Consider the following 15,622-nt stretch of genomic DNA (forward strand, 5'->3'; position numbering starts at 1 on the left):
AGTCTTTTTAAGTGCTTTCAAAGTATTCTTGCATGTTTTTGCAGTTTGGACTGTAGATCAAAAATAAGTAAAAATCTGATAAAATATCTTGAATGTCTAAAAACAAGTATTTAAATCTTACCAAGTATGACACCGTAGGCAGAGTTCGGGGATGAACTCATTCGGTTTGACTCGGCCGAGGTGACACCTCGCCGTCTCCCTCAAACAAATGTATTTTTAATGTGGTTTTTGTGTTGCCTCCCCTGGCTAATGGACGCCGCTGCTCCTGCGTCTTATTGATCCCCACCGCCATAATGCAGTCAAGTGCTCATCATATGGAAGTGTTTGTTTATGGGATGGAAAAATATCGGAGGAGCCAAGATAAGCTTTCACAATCACAACAGGATTTTATTCTCGTTATAAGTAAACCGAAATCATCCCCTTAGGTCACAACCGAGCATCGCTTTCTGCAGAAAAACAAACCAGGAGTAATTAAAGTCAACCGCAGAAAAAATGTAGTTTCATCAACTCTAACTGTAAACGTTTTAACTGCTTTAGATACAAAAATAAAAGACTATTAATTTGAATGATTGAAATCTTTGCAATTTTAACATTTTTAAATGAAACTGCAAATTCAAAACAAAAGTGAATTAAAGCAAAACAAAATGAGTTGAAAAGAGGACTAAAAAAGTCAAAGGAGTGAAGTCCATGTACCTATGGAAGCGATACCCGTGTTTCCACAGTCTCGCCAGTCTGCTGCTGCATGTACGTGCACGCCTGAGGGTCTTTTTTATGTAGAATTCTGTTGAGTGTGTTGTCATGAGCAGCTCCTCTAATCTCCCAACAACATAAGCGTCGCCTGATAGTGTGGGAACGCCGCCGTTTATGTTTTCTGAAGCGCTGCTGTTGTGAAAGAGAGAAGCAGAGAAACGCAACGTGTTTCTGCAGAAGAAGAAGAAGCTGTGAACCTCAAAGCAATGCTCTTCACTCCTCCTCTTACTACAACTTAAGTACAATAAATCCATCAAAACATAGTGGAGCACAAAGTATAGCTCACATCAAAGACTTGGTAGAAAATGTAACAATTCTGGAATTAAGAGGCTTTTCAAACCCTTTGATTAAACTCCAACTCCAATCATCTTTTGATATATTTTCAAATAGCTCTCAGTGGTTTTGATTATGATCGTAATTTAAAAAAAAACAATCGTTTTCAAGGAAAAAGTTTCTGCAGAGCGGCAGTAGTTAATCAGAAATTTGCCTCTGAGTTGTGGGCGGGACCGTTTGCGCGGAAGTAACCCTTCCCTGAATTCCCCTCATCCCTTTGTTTACATCACTGACAGTCTATAAGAACTGGACACAGTATCCCCTCCCCCTGGCGTTCCAAACAGGAAGTACCTGCTGGTCCCAGAAAGCCAAAAGACTTATATTGAAAAAAAAAACACCATTACTATGCCATTCTGTTTGTCAGAATAACCTCTGCTGCTTCTTTTTAGCGTGTTCTTGCTAAACATGTATTTTCTTTAATGGTATATTTTATTTATCACAAGTAATTCAAGTTATAATCTGGCCAATCAGATGCCTCAATAAAAGCATGTAATGCCCACTGGCCCCCACGTTTGATCGACAGATTCAGTGGAAAGGGGAGTGGCTTTCCAACAAGCTCATCCCTGATTAGCTGGAATGGTTACCATAGAAACAGATTGAATCAGACCAATCACTGCTTACAAACATCGTCTGGTTCCAAAATGGCAAGTTCCATATAACAGAAAAATGGTAACTGCATTGACTTTGTTTCATTGGAACCGGAATTACATTTTTTTCTGTGGGTGACGTCACAGGCACTTTGTCCATCTGCGTATACTGTCAATGGGTCACACTCTCTCCGGCTAGCTTATTGAGCAAAATCTGAGCTCTCCAGCCGTACAGTTTTGAGCCAGATTCCAGCTCAGGTTAGGAAAACAAAGACGTTCATGGATCTATCTGTCTACAAGTGGATGCATCAGAATAGAGCAGATCAGGGAGCTCGTCTAGATTTATGCACCAACTACAAGCTTTTTCAAGCAGCATTTTTCATCTGTTTCTTATTCATTTTAATAAAGAAATACTCAGACAATTTAAGCTTATTTTTTTTTACATGTGTCCTCTATCATTAGAATATGTCACGAAACATGATGTGAAAAACAACAATGTTAAAAACACCAATTTCATTGGATTGAGTCTTTAAATCCATACAATTATTTGCAAAATAATTTTTTTAATGATACAAATCAATTGTGATATGTTATGTTAGGGTGCAAAAATATTGAGATGCGTGTTCAGGAATAACACACCTCATTTACCTGTATTGGGTAAGTTACTTTAAAAAAAGTAATTCATTGCTTTACTTTAGTTACTGGGTGAAATTGTTATGAAATTACTTTACTTATAACTATTTTAAAGTTTCAATCACTACTCGTTACTTTACTTTTTTCCGGTCATGTACAAATTCTCAAGGGAAAAACGGCATCAATTTGTCTTTCATTCAAATTGGTTTTTAAATCAACGGCCTCAAGCAAACTATGAATATACTTTAAGACATGACCTGACTTCATTAGGAATCAGACAGCAGAGTGAACAATGACACAAAAGTTACAGCATATGAGGTCAAAGACAGATGTGAAAAAAAACTGTTTCACATAAATACATTTATCCAATCTGAAACTACGTCTTATGAAAGGAAAAATAATTGCTTAATGCCTCAAGAAGTTTCTTTCTCTTCCTCAAATGCATCAATCATTCTGACAATAGGGGGCGGGGCTAGAGATGGTGATTCCAGCTTTTTTTATAGATCTGGCTTCATTTCACTAAAAAGAATCATCTCTTTCAGCTTTCTAGTGCCTCTTCAGGTTGTTTTGTTAATTACAACACCTAATAATAATAATAATAATGTGTTTTTATGTATAAATGTTGATTATATATAAATGCTTTTATTTATTAACTTCAGATAAAATATAAGAATAATGATAAGGTGACTTCTATTACATTCAACTTTTGACTCAATTCATTTTTTTTTTATTTAAAGTGAAACAACTTATTGCTGTGTCTGTCTCTCGAGACCTCGTGCACGTGCACGCTCGCTGTGCAGCTACAGGGGCTGCAGGGCCCCTCCCACTTCTGCTCAGCGCAAACCTTCGATGGCGCAGACCTTTGATTTAAATCATTTACAGTCAAGGCCCAAACTCATATTGACAGATCACGTGCAGCTCAGTGTGAAGAATAAAAGAAGAACGGATAAAAGAATAAATATATGATGACCAGGAAGGAGCAGGAGCTGGTGTTTCAGCGGGGCGGGTCTCTGCTGCTCACCTGTGTGTCCGGGAGTCCGACACTGAGATGAAGAGTCTCCTCGCAGCATCTGTCTCTCGTTGGATTTTGAATTTAGGCGCTGTGATCACAGCATTCAGGGCGTGTCTGGACTTTGACCAGAACCCCCATTCTGCAGGGGAATGCGCCGATTGCTTTTTTTTTTCTCTGTTTTGTTTCATTTAACGGAGAGAAAATATCAGTCTTCAAAACCAAAGTAACAGAGTAACGAGGGTTTCTGTAGTCCAGTAACTGTAATTTATTACCAAAATTTCAACTTTAATTCGTTACGTTCCTCTGTTACTGACAAAAATAAATAAATTACAGTAATTCGTTGCTTTGTAATCCGTTACCCCCAACACTGTCCATAAATTTTTAACAGATAATCAAATATCAGCAAATTTTACATTTTTTAAATACATTAAGTAGTCATCTAAAATAATGAATTACAAAATATGAGCTAATCTTTCCTGAGAGTTTTGAAAATTACCACAGACTTTTCCCGCCAAAAGTGATTTTTAGGTTTCATGGGGGCAGCCATTTTGAAATAAGCAGGAAAAGCCCTTCTACTGCCCCTAGTGGAGATATAATGAACTACAAGATTAAAAACACGGACCATGTTATATACTGTGGGGTTTCTGATGAAATTTTGGATCATACTAATGAGGTAGAGGTCTCAGAAATATGTTTATTAAATATGATGCCAATATATGTGAAGAAAAAAATGAAAAATTAAAATGAAATGTCTGAATTAACCCTTTTAGTTTTGTTTCTCTCTGTGTGGATGATTGTTTTTGTGCCTATCTCATGCTTGTTTTTGTCTACCCCCCCTTAAGGTACATGAAGTATTTGTACCCCTACGAGTGTGAGAGGAAAGGGCTCAGCTCCCCGGGCGAGCTGCAGGCCGCCATCGACAGTAACCGCCGCGAGGGCCGCCGCCCCAGCTACAGCAGCAGCCTCTTCCGCTTCTCCCCTTCTCCCAGCACCGCCCCCCACATCCTCTCACCTCCCAAGATGCACCTCTCCGGCTTGGGTGCAGGGACCTCTGTGACCCTCAACGGGCTGCAGGCCTCACCGGGACCCTCCATGAAGAAAGGTAGCTACCAGAACTCTGACCCCCCCGAGGAAATATTTACTTTAAAATCTGCAGACTTTGACTTTTGAAACGTTGCGGGGCAGAAGAGGGCAAAATTTTCCACCGGCGTGTTGTTGTCATAACAACTGCAGGTGAAAATAATGATGTGCAGACCTTCACTCCACTAAGAAAAGAAACAGTTTCAACCAATTCCCCAAATTTAAAAACACATTTTAACGTAAAACTCATTTGACTAAAGTTCTGTTCAGTAACTGAGGAAAAATCAACAAACAGGTGAAGTAAAAACAAGCACGAAGAGGAACTGACACGATGTCAGTGTTATCTGTTGCTCACTTCTTACAGTTTGGTCTCATTGCAATAATTTGGACTGATTTGGATGATTAAACGAGACTTTTGACACAGTAACGCTGCAGAAATGAAGGAAAAACTCCCAATTTAAAGTGAAAGCTTCCTTTTCCTACAACTTGTGGTGTGAAAAAAGCTCTTTTGAACTCATGCAAATGAGAAACAAACAAGTTTTTATTAATTTTCCAAAAGAAAAAGCGAGTTCAAATTTCTTTCAAATTCTTTTGAAGTTTGTTTTCCAAAACCAAACTTTTAAAGCTTGAAACAAATATTTCCTTCGGATTATTTGCTTGTATCTCACAGATATGGAATAAAAAGCTGAATAAGTTGCAGTAAAGTGTTGCTTCCATCTGTGTTCCAGATGGAGAAAGGTGGTGGGGAGCCTGATGTTCTTGTAAAAACATTTGGGGGGTTAAATGAAACCTGTTTGTGATAAAGTGAAGGTGTTTTAAATCACATGTAGTTTCAGGGTTCAGGAGAAAGTATTTTCACCAGGTAACTTTTTATTTTGGAAAGGGTTAAATCGTTGGATGAGCGCTGGCTCAAACCTGGGGGAGAATATGAGAGTATATTTGGAGAAACAGTGCCCTCTATTGGAGCAGGAGAGAACTGCATGTCAATCACAAATGTGAACATTCATTTTTATACAACAGAGTACTGGGGTCATGAAGAAGAAAGAAAATAAGTATTAAAAAAAATCATGAGAGAAAACATAAATTTATGAGAACAAATGCAGGATTTTACAAGCATAAAGTCAGACAATTTTAAAAAAGAGATTTACTGATTTACGAGAATGAACTTTAAATTTTTCTCACTGAATCTGATTAACTTTTACTGTAAATAGACAATTTTATTTTCACTAAATTACAACTTTATTTTTGTAAAAAGCTTTACTTTTTATTCTTATAAAATTACACCTTTCTTTTTTGCTATTTTATTCTCGTAAAATGTAGATTTTTTTGTAATATATTACTTTATTATAGCAAAATTTAGATTTTTCCTTATAATTGTACATATTTTTATCTTGTAAGATTTGTACGTTTTTTTCATTATTGGTTGACTTTGCTCTTATATATTTATTTATTTGTTTTTATGATGGCCCTAAGAGTATTTTCATTTCTTTATAACTGACATATTTGTATATAGTCATAAATGTGTGGCTTTGTCTTGAAATTAATCTACTTCCCATTATAATTAATACCTGTCCGTGTTGGCTCTGTGTTGTTGTGGTTTATCCTTGTTGACGCACTCCCTCCTTGTTGGGATGGTCACTCAGTGTCAGACCGACCTATGCATCATGGTGTGGTGCCTTCGTGTTGCTGTAGTCCATCCGTGTTGATACGGTCTATCTTTTTTGGTACAGTCCATCTGGGTTGGTGCGGTACATCCGTGTTGCTGCGTTCCCTCCTTGTTGGTACGATCACTCCGTGTCAGACCGTTCCATCCGTTATGGTGAAGTCCCTCTTTGTTGGCACAGACACTCCTTGTTTCGTTTTGTCCGTCCTTGTTGGTGCAGTCCATCTTTGTTGGTACGGTCCGTGTTTGTTGGCTCGGACCAGTCTATGCATTATTGTGTGGTGCCTCTGTGTTGCTGCAGTCCATCTGTGTTGGTGTGTCTATCCTTTTTGGTACGGTCCTTCTGCATTGGTGCTGTCCCTCCTTGCTGGTGCGGTCCACCCGTGTTGGTGTGGTCCATTCGTATTGCTGCGTTCCCTTCTTGTTGGTACAGTCACTCAGTGTCAGACCGGTCCCTCTGTTTTGTTGTGGTCCATCCATGTTGGTGTGGTCCATCCATGTTGGTGCGGGTTCATCCGTATTGGTGTGGTCCCTCCGTATTGGTGCAGTCACTCCTTATTGGTGTGTTGTCTCCATGTTGATCCAGTCTCTCCTTGTTTAGGGTGGTTAATCCATGTTGGTGTAGTCCCTCCTTGTTGGTGTGATTCTTCCTCGTTGGTGCGGTCCCTCAGTGTCTGAGCGGTCTATTCGTGTTTGTGTGGTTCTTCCTTGTTGGTGTCCATCCATGTTGCCGTGGTCAATTGTTGTCCCTCCTTTCGTGTTGCCTTCGGCTCCTCGTGTTGTTGTGGCCCATCCATATTGGTACGGTTCTTCCGTGTTGCCGTGGTCCATCTGTGTTGCCGTAGTCCATCTGTATTGGTCTGGTCCCTCCTTGTTGGCGTGGTCCATCCAGGTGTTAAAGGGTCCATATGAAGCAGTCAGCCTGAGGCCATGGAGAGCCCTCACCCTTTTACTGCTGATAAATAACATGGTTCCCACACCAAGGGGGGAGGCAGGGGGAGCCTTTATGAACTTTGAAGCTTCCAGTCCACATCAAGAGGATCCTGTTGATAACTGTCATTACGCCGCTGTGTTATCTGATGTCTCTTTGACTTGGTTGGAATGTGCCTCTGCTGTTGACCCCGACAGTATCCATGCTTCTCTGACTAATGGGCTGCACTTTTACATTTTTCTGTGATAAAAAACGATGGAGTGCGGCTGTTTTTTTTCCCCTCATTTTCGCCGCTTCGAGACTAAAGTGAGTTGAAGCTGAGGCTTGAACTATCATGAATCAGTTATTATCTGTCCTGCTGCTCACAAACAGGCTTGTCTTTAATGTGGAATATCCTGGAGAAGGAACCACTTTGAGAGCTGCATTACTAATACTGTATAAAACTCCTTTTGGTAGATGTTCACTTTTTTATGTATTCTGTCTTTTTTTATTCAAATAGATTTTTTCCTAAAGTTTCTCCCCTTAAAAATGTATTTTTAAATGTTTTGCTCAGATCTTTTTACACCATTTTGACTTTTCGCCTCATTTAAATGATTTAGAGAATCCGTTTTTACTTTACAGACAAATTACCAAAGTAAAAGCCTTTTTTAGGACCAAATGGCTGAAAGGAGGTACAGATCCTTCGGAGAGTTACTTTTTTGTCTCATCAATTCTTTGGATTATTTGTCTAAAGGTTTTTTGTAGAGAATCCAGATGTTTCTATCAAACGTGAGACGAGTCTTTAAGTGACAGAAACACAGAGCGTGTGACGTGCGTTCACATACGCAGGTTCTTGAATGCGCTGTTCACACTAGACAATCAGGGAGGGTCTAAACAAAGTCTATATAAACGCACGTGCTGTATTTCTGCGTTTTTGGCTTCCTCGTTCAAAGCTCTTGCGTTCTGTGCAGCTACGCAAGTTTGTACAACCATTTTCAGGCTCTATGTAAACTGTCCAGGTGGTCTAAAGTTAAACCAGATTGAATTTTGATCAATCAGGGACTCTGATTTTCTAGGGGCGGATGAATGACGTCCCTTTAAATTTATGGGAGTGCAAACAGTTGGAAAATTGATGACATTTTGCACCAAGTCTGTAGGTGACTGATATTCGTTAGTACGGGGTAGCGACAGTCCACCATGGGGTAAACGTGCGTTCAAGAATGCGTGTCACATGCCCGTGTGAACATACCTTTAGGTATGTTATTGTAACTTGATTCATCTCATATTTTCCTCTTATCCATTCTAGAATCTCTTTGATATCACAGTTTTTTTAAAATCTTTGAATGTGCTCTGGTCAAAGACTGTTTTCTTGATTTTTTTTTAATGTTTTTCTAACAGCTGGATCCAGGTTTTTGTTGCTGTGATGTGCTCCTGTCTTGTTTTCAGATTAATGAGTGCAGCTCCTCCAATCACTGAGCAGGTTTCACCGTTACCGCTCCCTCAGGAGCAGATTCAAAACATTCTGACATTGATTTTATTGTTTTTTCTCCCAGATGACCTGACCACCTCAATGATGGCCGCCAGAGCTCCCATTGCGCTGCCTCTGGCTCAGCAGCAGGTAGCTGGTTTGGCGAGAGCCGCCACGCTGGAACAGCTGAGGGAAAAGCTGGAGACCAGCGGAGGAGCCGAGGGTCCGGAGAGGAAGATGGCCCGTCTGGCTGAGGAGCAGCAGCGCCTGATGCAGCAGGCGTTCCAGCACAACCTGCTGGCCATGGCTTCTCAGATGCCCATGAATCTGCGTCTGGCAGCTCCCGCTGTCGCCACCAGAGGTCAGTGTTGCCAAGTTTATCCTGTAGGCAGTTGGTTTGTAAACTTTGGATGGAAGTAGTTATTGAGTAAAAATGATGAATGTGTGATTCATTTATTTATTATTATTTTTGTGCAGAGGAAAAGCAGCAGGACATGTCCCTCAGCATCTCAACCAACGGGAATGCCAGCATCACTGTCTCAGTGGAGGTTAATGGGACCATCTACTCAGGTTTGTTTCTGTTGTAGAATTTCATATTAGCTGCATTACAAATATTTACAAAAAAAATTGCAAATTAAGTTGGAAAACTCAACATTTTGTACCATTCCTTAAAAAAAAATCTCTGTATGTCAGGGACAAGGTTACATATCTGCTTTAAATGGCAGCACTGAGGGCTGCACGGTGGCGCAGTAGTTAGCGCTCTTGCCTCACAGCGAGAAGGCCCCAGTTCGACTCCCGTTCTGTGTTGAGTTTGCATGTTCTCCCCGTACATGCGTGGGTTTTCACCGGGGACTCCTCCCACCATCCAAAAACATGCTTCATAGGTTAATTGGTGACTCTAAATTGCCCCTAGGTGTGAAGAGAGTGTATGTGTGTGTGATTGAGGCCCTGCGACAGACTGGCGACCTGTCCAGGGTGAACCCCGCCTTCGCCCATCGGTAGCCGGGATAGGCTCCAGCACTCCCGCGACCCCGAAAGGGAAGAAGCGGTCAAGAAGATGGATGGATGGATGGCAGCACCGAAGCAAGCATCATTCTTTGATGAATCAAACTTTCACTAACATTTTGTAAGAATAATTCCGAATAAAAATGAATCATGGAAAAAATTAGAAGAACCAACCAGCACAAAAATGGTTCACTGAAATAAAGAAAAGAATTGTTGCAATGTGCTAAATAAAAAAAAAGGATAAATCCAATCAGACAAAAATCTTTTGCTTCCTTTAATGAACAATCATGATACTGGAATTTTCTTCAGAAAAAAGAAAAAAAAAAGTTTGTAACTCATAAGAAGTAATAGTGACATCAGTGTAACAGAAATACATCAGAAGTTTGTTATTTTGGCCTCTTGGTCTGTGGTATATCACACATTTAAGGAAAAATAGATCCGCTTCTTATAGGTTTATATAAGCTTTTTGTACAAAAAAAGCAAAAAAATGAATGCTTTATTTATTTAGTTAATTTATTATATCGCTGGTTTGCAGTACATTTATCTGCAGCAAGACAAATGACATAAAATTCAAAAATGACTTTTTGTTTTGGGGTTAGAACTACATTAATAGCATTAGTTTATGTCCCACTCGTTATATTTCCAGTAATACACATACAACATACTAAAACATGTCGTTTCTGACTAAATTTACTTGTCTTGAGATCAAATCAAGTTAAAAAAATTCAGAATCTGATGGAACAGAGAAACTTCCATTTAAAACACCTGTTTTCCTCTTGTTGACCTCTTAACCCTCTGGGTCTACTTTTGAATTGATCTCTGTATTTTCAATTTGAAAGATTACCTGCTTGCTTATTTGATATCATTTTAATCAGCACAACCTCACTAATGTAACAGTACCTTTATTTTGTCACTCTTAAGTGTTGTATTCCCACACTAAACATAGAAACATTGAAAACACAAAATTCTGTCTGGAAAAATTTGATTTATTTTGCTTCTAGGAGACATGTTTTTACAACATAGAATGAAAGTTTTAGGTTTAATTTCATAAAAACAACCAGAACAAATTTTGTCAACTAACTAACATATTTTTGAATGAAAATGCAAAAAAAAAAAAAAAAAATTCTAGCCTATCAACGGGTTTCAACAGTAGCTCCGCCCTAACGGGTCCAGTCCATTTTTCTATGGACCTGTAACCAACCAAAAATGGTACAGTCTAATGGGTCTGTTTTATATTGAAAACACTCCAAATACTGACCGTGGAAAGTATCTTTTTAGTGTTTTACTCATCAAAAGAGCCGTGTTAAAAGTCTTTCTTGGTTTCCTGCAGGAACCCTGTTTGCCCAGAAGTCTGGGGGGGCCCCGGGCCCCGCCGTGCCTGCCGCTGCAGCTGCTTCCGCCTCCCCCGCTGGAACCAGCGCCAGCTTTGGCTTCTCTGCAGCCCAGGCTCAGACCCTCAGCCCCACCTCCTCCACCACCTCCTCCAAGGGCCCGGGCTTAGCTGAGGCGGCCCCCAGCGGGTCTCCCTAACTCCCTGCCTTTTCCCTCTCTATGCTCCCCGGGCCTCCGCTCCTCCGGGAGGTTGCAGCATGAGCATCCAGTAATCGATAAGAAACTGTTGCACAACAAATACCTCATCAAACCTGTCGACCTCTTGGCTGTCCGATCTGGAAACTAGAGCCCGAGAAAATTCTGCGTGGAAACGCGAGAACTGCTATGCATTAAACACACACACACACAAATCAACCTCACACACATGCTAGACACAATCAGTTCAGCCAAAACCCACTGTCAGGTGTATTCACAACTGAACTTGAAAAGTTTTATCTTTAGGACAATTTGTTTGTTGGTTGCCATTTTGTTGTCTTTTTGATTTTGTGTTTTAGAAATGATTTAAAGTTGTTTTTTTTTTCTTTTTACATACCTCAAATCAAATAACCTGCAGTGGTGTCTTTACCTCAGGAGCTATAGTATATTTAACCTGAATCGAACTTTATTTTTGTATTCTTTTTTTTTCTTTTTTTTTTGACCTTGTTGCAATTGGAGGGGAGGGGGAGTCGGGGGTGAAACTCTCTCGCCAACAGAACCAAATGTACAGAGCAGCCATCTTTACAGCAATAGGCCCCTCCCCCCGAAAGGTGCGGAGGAACGGTTGGATGCTCCGGATCGGCAGCGAGATAAATACCTCACGGCGGCCCAAAGCAAAAGGTCTAGAGTTCAGTTTAGCGCACAGATTTTTTTTTTTTTTGGGGGGGGGGGACAGCCTCACACACAGACACATAAGCCCCTCCCCCACTCACAGGTGGTCAGCTCAAGCTCCCATCTCCAGTACTTTTTTTTCTTCTTTTTTTGTTGGTTTCGTTCTTCCAGCTGCGAGCGTCGGAGCTGGCTGTCGGAGCGGGACCCCCACCTCGTCGGGTCTTCTCTGCTCTGGTTGGGGGGGGGGGCTGTTGTCTTTCTCAGGAAGCAAAGCGAGGACGGCGAGGAGTCACTGTCAAGCGTATAAGTGAAGCGGTGGCGAATGCACAAGACTGCTTTCAGGAATACCTCATCAGACTCTCCGCTGCGGGGAGCCACACTACATACCTCGGCTGAAAAGCCTTCTAGACTCGGCGCCACAAGTCCTGCCTGAACTGAAACTGACATGGACCCACACTGCGGGGGTGGGGTGGGCGAGGGGGGGTGACGTTTTGGGAAGAGGCTTTGCTATCGTCTGTATTTGCTCGTATCACGCTTGTTTCTCTTTTGGATGGGATTAAGATGGGGGGGGAGTGTTCATCTTTTAATTTTTTTTTTTATTCTAACCCTTTGACGCTGGAGTTTCAGAGTTTATGTTCTTTGATTTACTGTAATTTTTTTTTGTTAACACTCGCGCCGCTTTTCTCCTTCAGAATCTGCTGGAGTTTCGTTGATCGTGTTAACGGTTGAAAAATTACGGTATCGCTGCCAGCAAGGCCAAGTGGGCACCGTTTGGTTTAAAAGTGGGCAGAAAATGGGGGCCCCCCTTGGCTTTGTCTACAGTTTTCGTGGTGGCCCCACCTGTGTTATCCCACATTAGCTTAAGTGGGAACACAGTGGGTAGCTTCCTACAGCAGAGCTTGCTATCTCATTTCAACGGAGCTTGCTAGCTCGCTACAGATTAGCTTGTTAGCATGCTACAGTGGAACTCACTAGCTCGATAAAATGAAGCTTGCTGGCATGCTACAACAGAGCTCGCTAGCATGCTACAGATGAGCTCACTAGCATGGTATAGCAGAGCATGCTAGCTCGATACAGCGAAGCTCACAAGCTCATTACAACAGAGCTCCGAGCTCGCTACAATGGAGCTAGCTACAGAGGAACTCGCTAGCATGCTACAGTGGAGCTCGTTAGCTCGGTACAGCGAAGCCTGCCAGTTCACTACAACAGAGTTTGCTACAATGAGAAGAGAAGAGCTCGCTAACAAGCTACAGAGGAGCTTGCTAGCATACTACAGAGGAGCTTGTTAGCTTAATACGACAAAGCTTGCTAGCTCGCTACAATGGAGCTTGCTACAGCGTAGCTCGCTAGCTTTCTGCAGAGCAGCTTGCTAGCATTCTATAGTGGAGCTTGCCATCTCGATATAACAAAGCTTGCTAGCATGCTACAACAGAGGAGCCCGCTAGCATGCTACAGAGGAGCTTGTTAGCTTTATACGACAAATCTCGCTAGCTTGCAACAACAAGGCTTGCTAACTCACTACAGTGGAGTTCACAGTGGAGCTCGCTAGCACACTACGCTGTGGTCTAACCCACTGTGGGCCCACTTAAGGCAATTAGGGCAAACACTGGTGGGGCCACCACAGAAAACGCAGACAAACCTAATCTGGACCACATTTTCTGCCCACTTTTAAACCGTACTGGGCCCACTTGGCCTTGCTGGCGGGGATGTTAAGTTTTTGTGTTTAAGGTTCATTGACGACGCCTCAGGTGTTAAAGGGTTAGGAAAAGAAGAACAGAAGAGTTATTTTCTCTCTGACTCTGAACTGCAGTTCGTATGCATGTGTACAATCATGTGACCATCCTCCTCCTGGTTATTGCACAGCTAATTTACCAAAGACGAGCCGGTTCTACGTACAATCCCGCGACCACTTCCTGTCCCTGTGGAGCGCAAGAGCGAGGGAGGAGATGCATTCAAACCACGATGGGCCTGTTCAGAAAGCTTTCATGTCTTACTTCCCAGAAAACAATCGTTTTAAAGGAACTTTTTTTTAGGCATTTTCGGAGCTCCTGCTTTACCTGTGTTGAATGTGAGGCTTTTTACCTGCCAGATCAGGTGGTTTTGACTTGATTGTATCTGAGCCGTCTGGTCTTAGAACTGCAGAAATCCTTCACTTTCTACAACCTTTTGTGATTAAAGAGAAATGTATTTTATAAAGGTGATGAATAGATGCTGCCTTAAGTAGTTGCAGGTGAGATCTGGTCTGGTCTTCAGAGTTCATTTCACCAGTTCATGCTGGAGGTTTTGATATTTATTCGTTTTTTTTTTTTTTTTTTTTCTCGTCCTGGTGGACCTTGGTTTTAGGAACAGATATATCTTTCCCGTCGTACTTGTAATAACCTGAGAGAAGCTGCAGGTGGTGCTGCTGCTTTTTTTTCAAACAAACACCACAATTTAAAAGTAAAATCAAGAAGAAGTGGGAGCTCTCCAGCGCTCTGCTGTTGAAGGACTCTCTGTCTGATCGGAGCGGGCTTCAGCATCCCACTGCGGAAACGTCCCGTGTGGATTAGTGTACTGTATGTGATGTGTCGTGCCTGTGTCATACAACAATACCTCGAGGCTGCGTGGAGGGGGGGACATGCGTCCTCGCCGAACGCTCCTCTTGCATTTTTCAGGTGTCTGTGGTGGGTTGCTGCAGGCCGGGCGTCGTCACTCAGGAAGCTGTGAAGCTGGAAGTCTGCAGAAATTTTTTGATTTTTTTTTTTTTTTTTGGAGTAAATTATGTTTAAATAAAACTAACCTGATCTGTGTAAAAGCAGGCGCATATGCAAGTGGTTATCGAATACCTCATTTATCAAGTTTATGTTGTTTGGCTTGTACAATGCTCCGTATATTAATTCAGCTGTGGGGTTTGTGCATATTTTTGTATTGTTATTATGGACATGATAATAATGATATTACTGATATTCTAGTTTTCTCTTTGATTAAAACAAACAAAAAAATGGGACAAAACATACGAATGCTTGTAAAAAACTGGTTTGTGCTGATTGTATTTAAGAGGAGCACTTTTCCAAAGTGGTTTTTCACACATTCAGTTTTGTTCTTATTAGTTAATATAAAAGATATGGTTCTCAGGGCTTTAAACTTGTATGTCATGATAAAGTTTTACTTTATATCTCACTTCTGTTTGTGTCTATTTCTTCAGCATTTTTATTTTACACTCGATGTAGGAAAGTGAAAGTTTGAACGAATTCTGAACTCATGTTGACGCAGAAATAGCTTTTTTTGTCAAATTCCCAGAAGAAATGACAGTTTTTTGTGTTTGTGGTGCTGCAGGAAACCTGCCATGACTTGAATATTTTAGCTTTGAACACTTTATTTATTTTAGCTTTTACCTGGAGGAAATTTATGTCACTAATGAATGCAGATTCTGCTTTGAGGAGGTGGTTATTCGAGTTAAACTGTGGAAGAAAGAATGCGAGTTTGAACATCTTTGGTGGTGGAAGTGGCGGCGTTTTCCTCTCTTGGAAATGAAGAACAATTTTAAGTTATACGGTCCTCTCCCTCCTGACCCGCCCTCACTGGCTGAGCAATGCCTACACCCCCCTGCCCCCACCACCATGGTCAAAGCTGCTTTTTTGTCATGAAAAAAAAAACATGTATCCAAAAATCTGCTTTTCTGTTGCTTTTATCTCCATAGCAACCATTTTATTTTTTGATTGCCTGGAGGTGACGAACAGATCTATTAATTTTTCGGAATATTCTGTTAAAGTAAATTTTTGGATTTCCTTAGCAACTGAGGTTTTATGATAATCACGCCCATATCGTGTGTTGTATCATTTTTTAGCTGGGATTAATGTGTTAAATGTTTACATTGTTCAGGTAGAAAAACTTGGGAGCGGAAGGGGAACACCGCCTGTGCAAGCTTGTCATGCTAAATCTGTTTAACCCTCCACTGTTGATGTTTTTTGACTTCTACCATCTACGCGATCAATGTTAAAGC

At 41.2% G+C, this 15,622-nt stretch overlaps 1 protein-coding gene across 3 annotated transcripts in view; it reads left to right on the top strand.

Annotated features, from left to right (window-relative positions):
• The window catches only part of LOC112160376 (AT-rich interactive domain-containing protein 3B), a 78,503-nt gene extending 66,151 nt beyond the window's left edge, over positions 1–12,352 (top strand). For all 3 annotated transcript variants that reach the window (XM_024294848.2, XM_024294846.2, XM_024294847.2), the window contains 4 exons: positions 4,158–4,417; positions 8,522–8,797; positions 8,914–9,006; positions 10,772–12,352. In XM_024294848.2, coding sequence (XP_024150616.1) covers positions 4,158–4,417; positions 8,522–8,797; positions 8,914–9,006; positions 10,772–10,971 — 829 coding nt within the window. In that variant the 3' untranslated portion in view covers positions 10,972–12,352. The remainder of the gene's footprint in view (positions 1–4,157; positions 4,418–8,521; positions 8,798–8,913; positions 9,007–10,771) is intronic.
• Positions 12,353–15,622: the final 3,270 nt, after the last annotated feature.

The sequence above is a fragment of the Oryzias melastigma genome, linkage group LG3 (assembly GCF_002922805.2).
Source record: "Oryzias melastigma strain HK-1 linkage group LG3, ASM292280v2, whole genome shotgun sequence".
Taxonomy (NCBI): domain Eukaryota; kingdom Metazoa; phylum Chordata; class Actinopteri; order Beloniformes; family Adrianichthyidae; genus Oryzias; species Oryzias melastigma.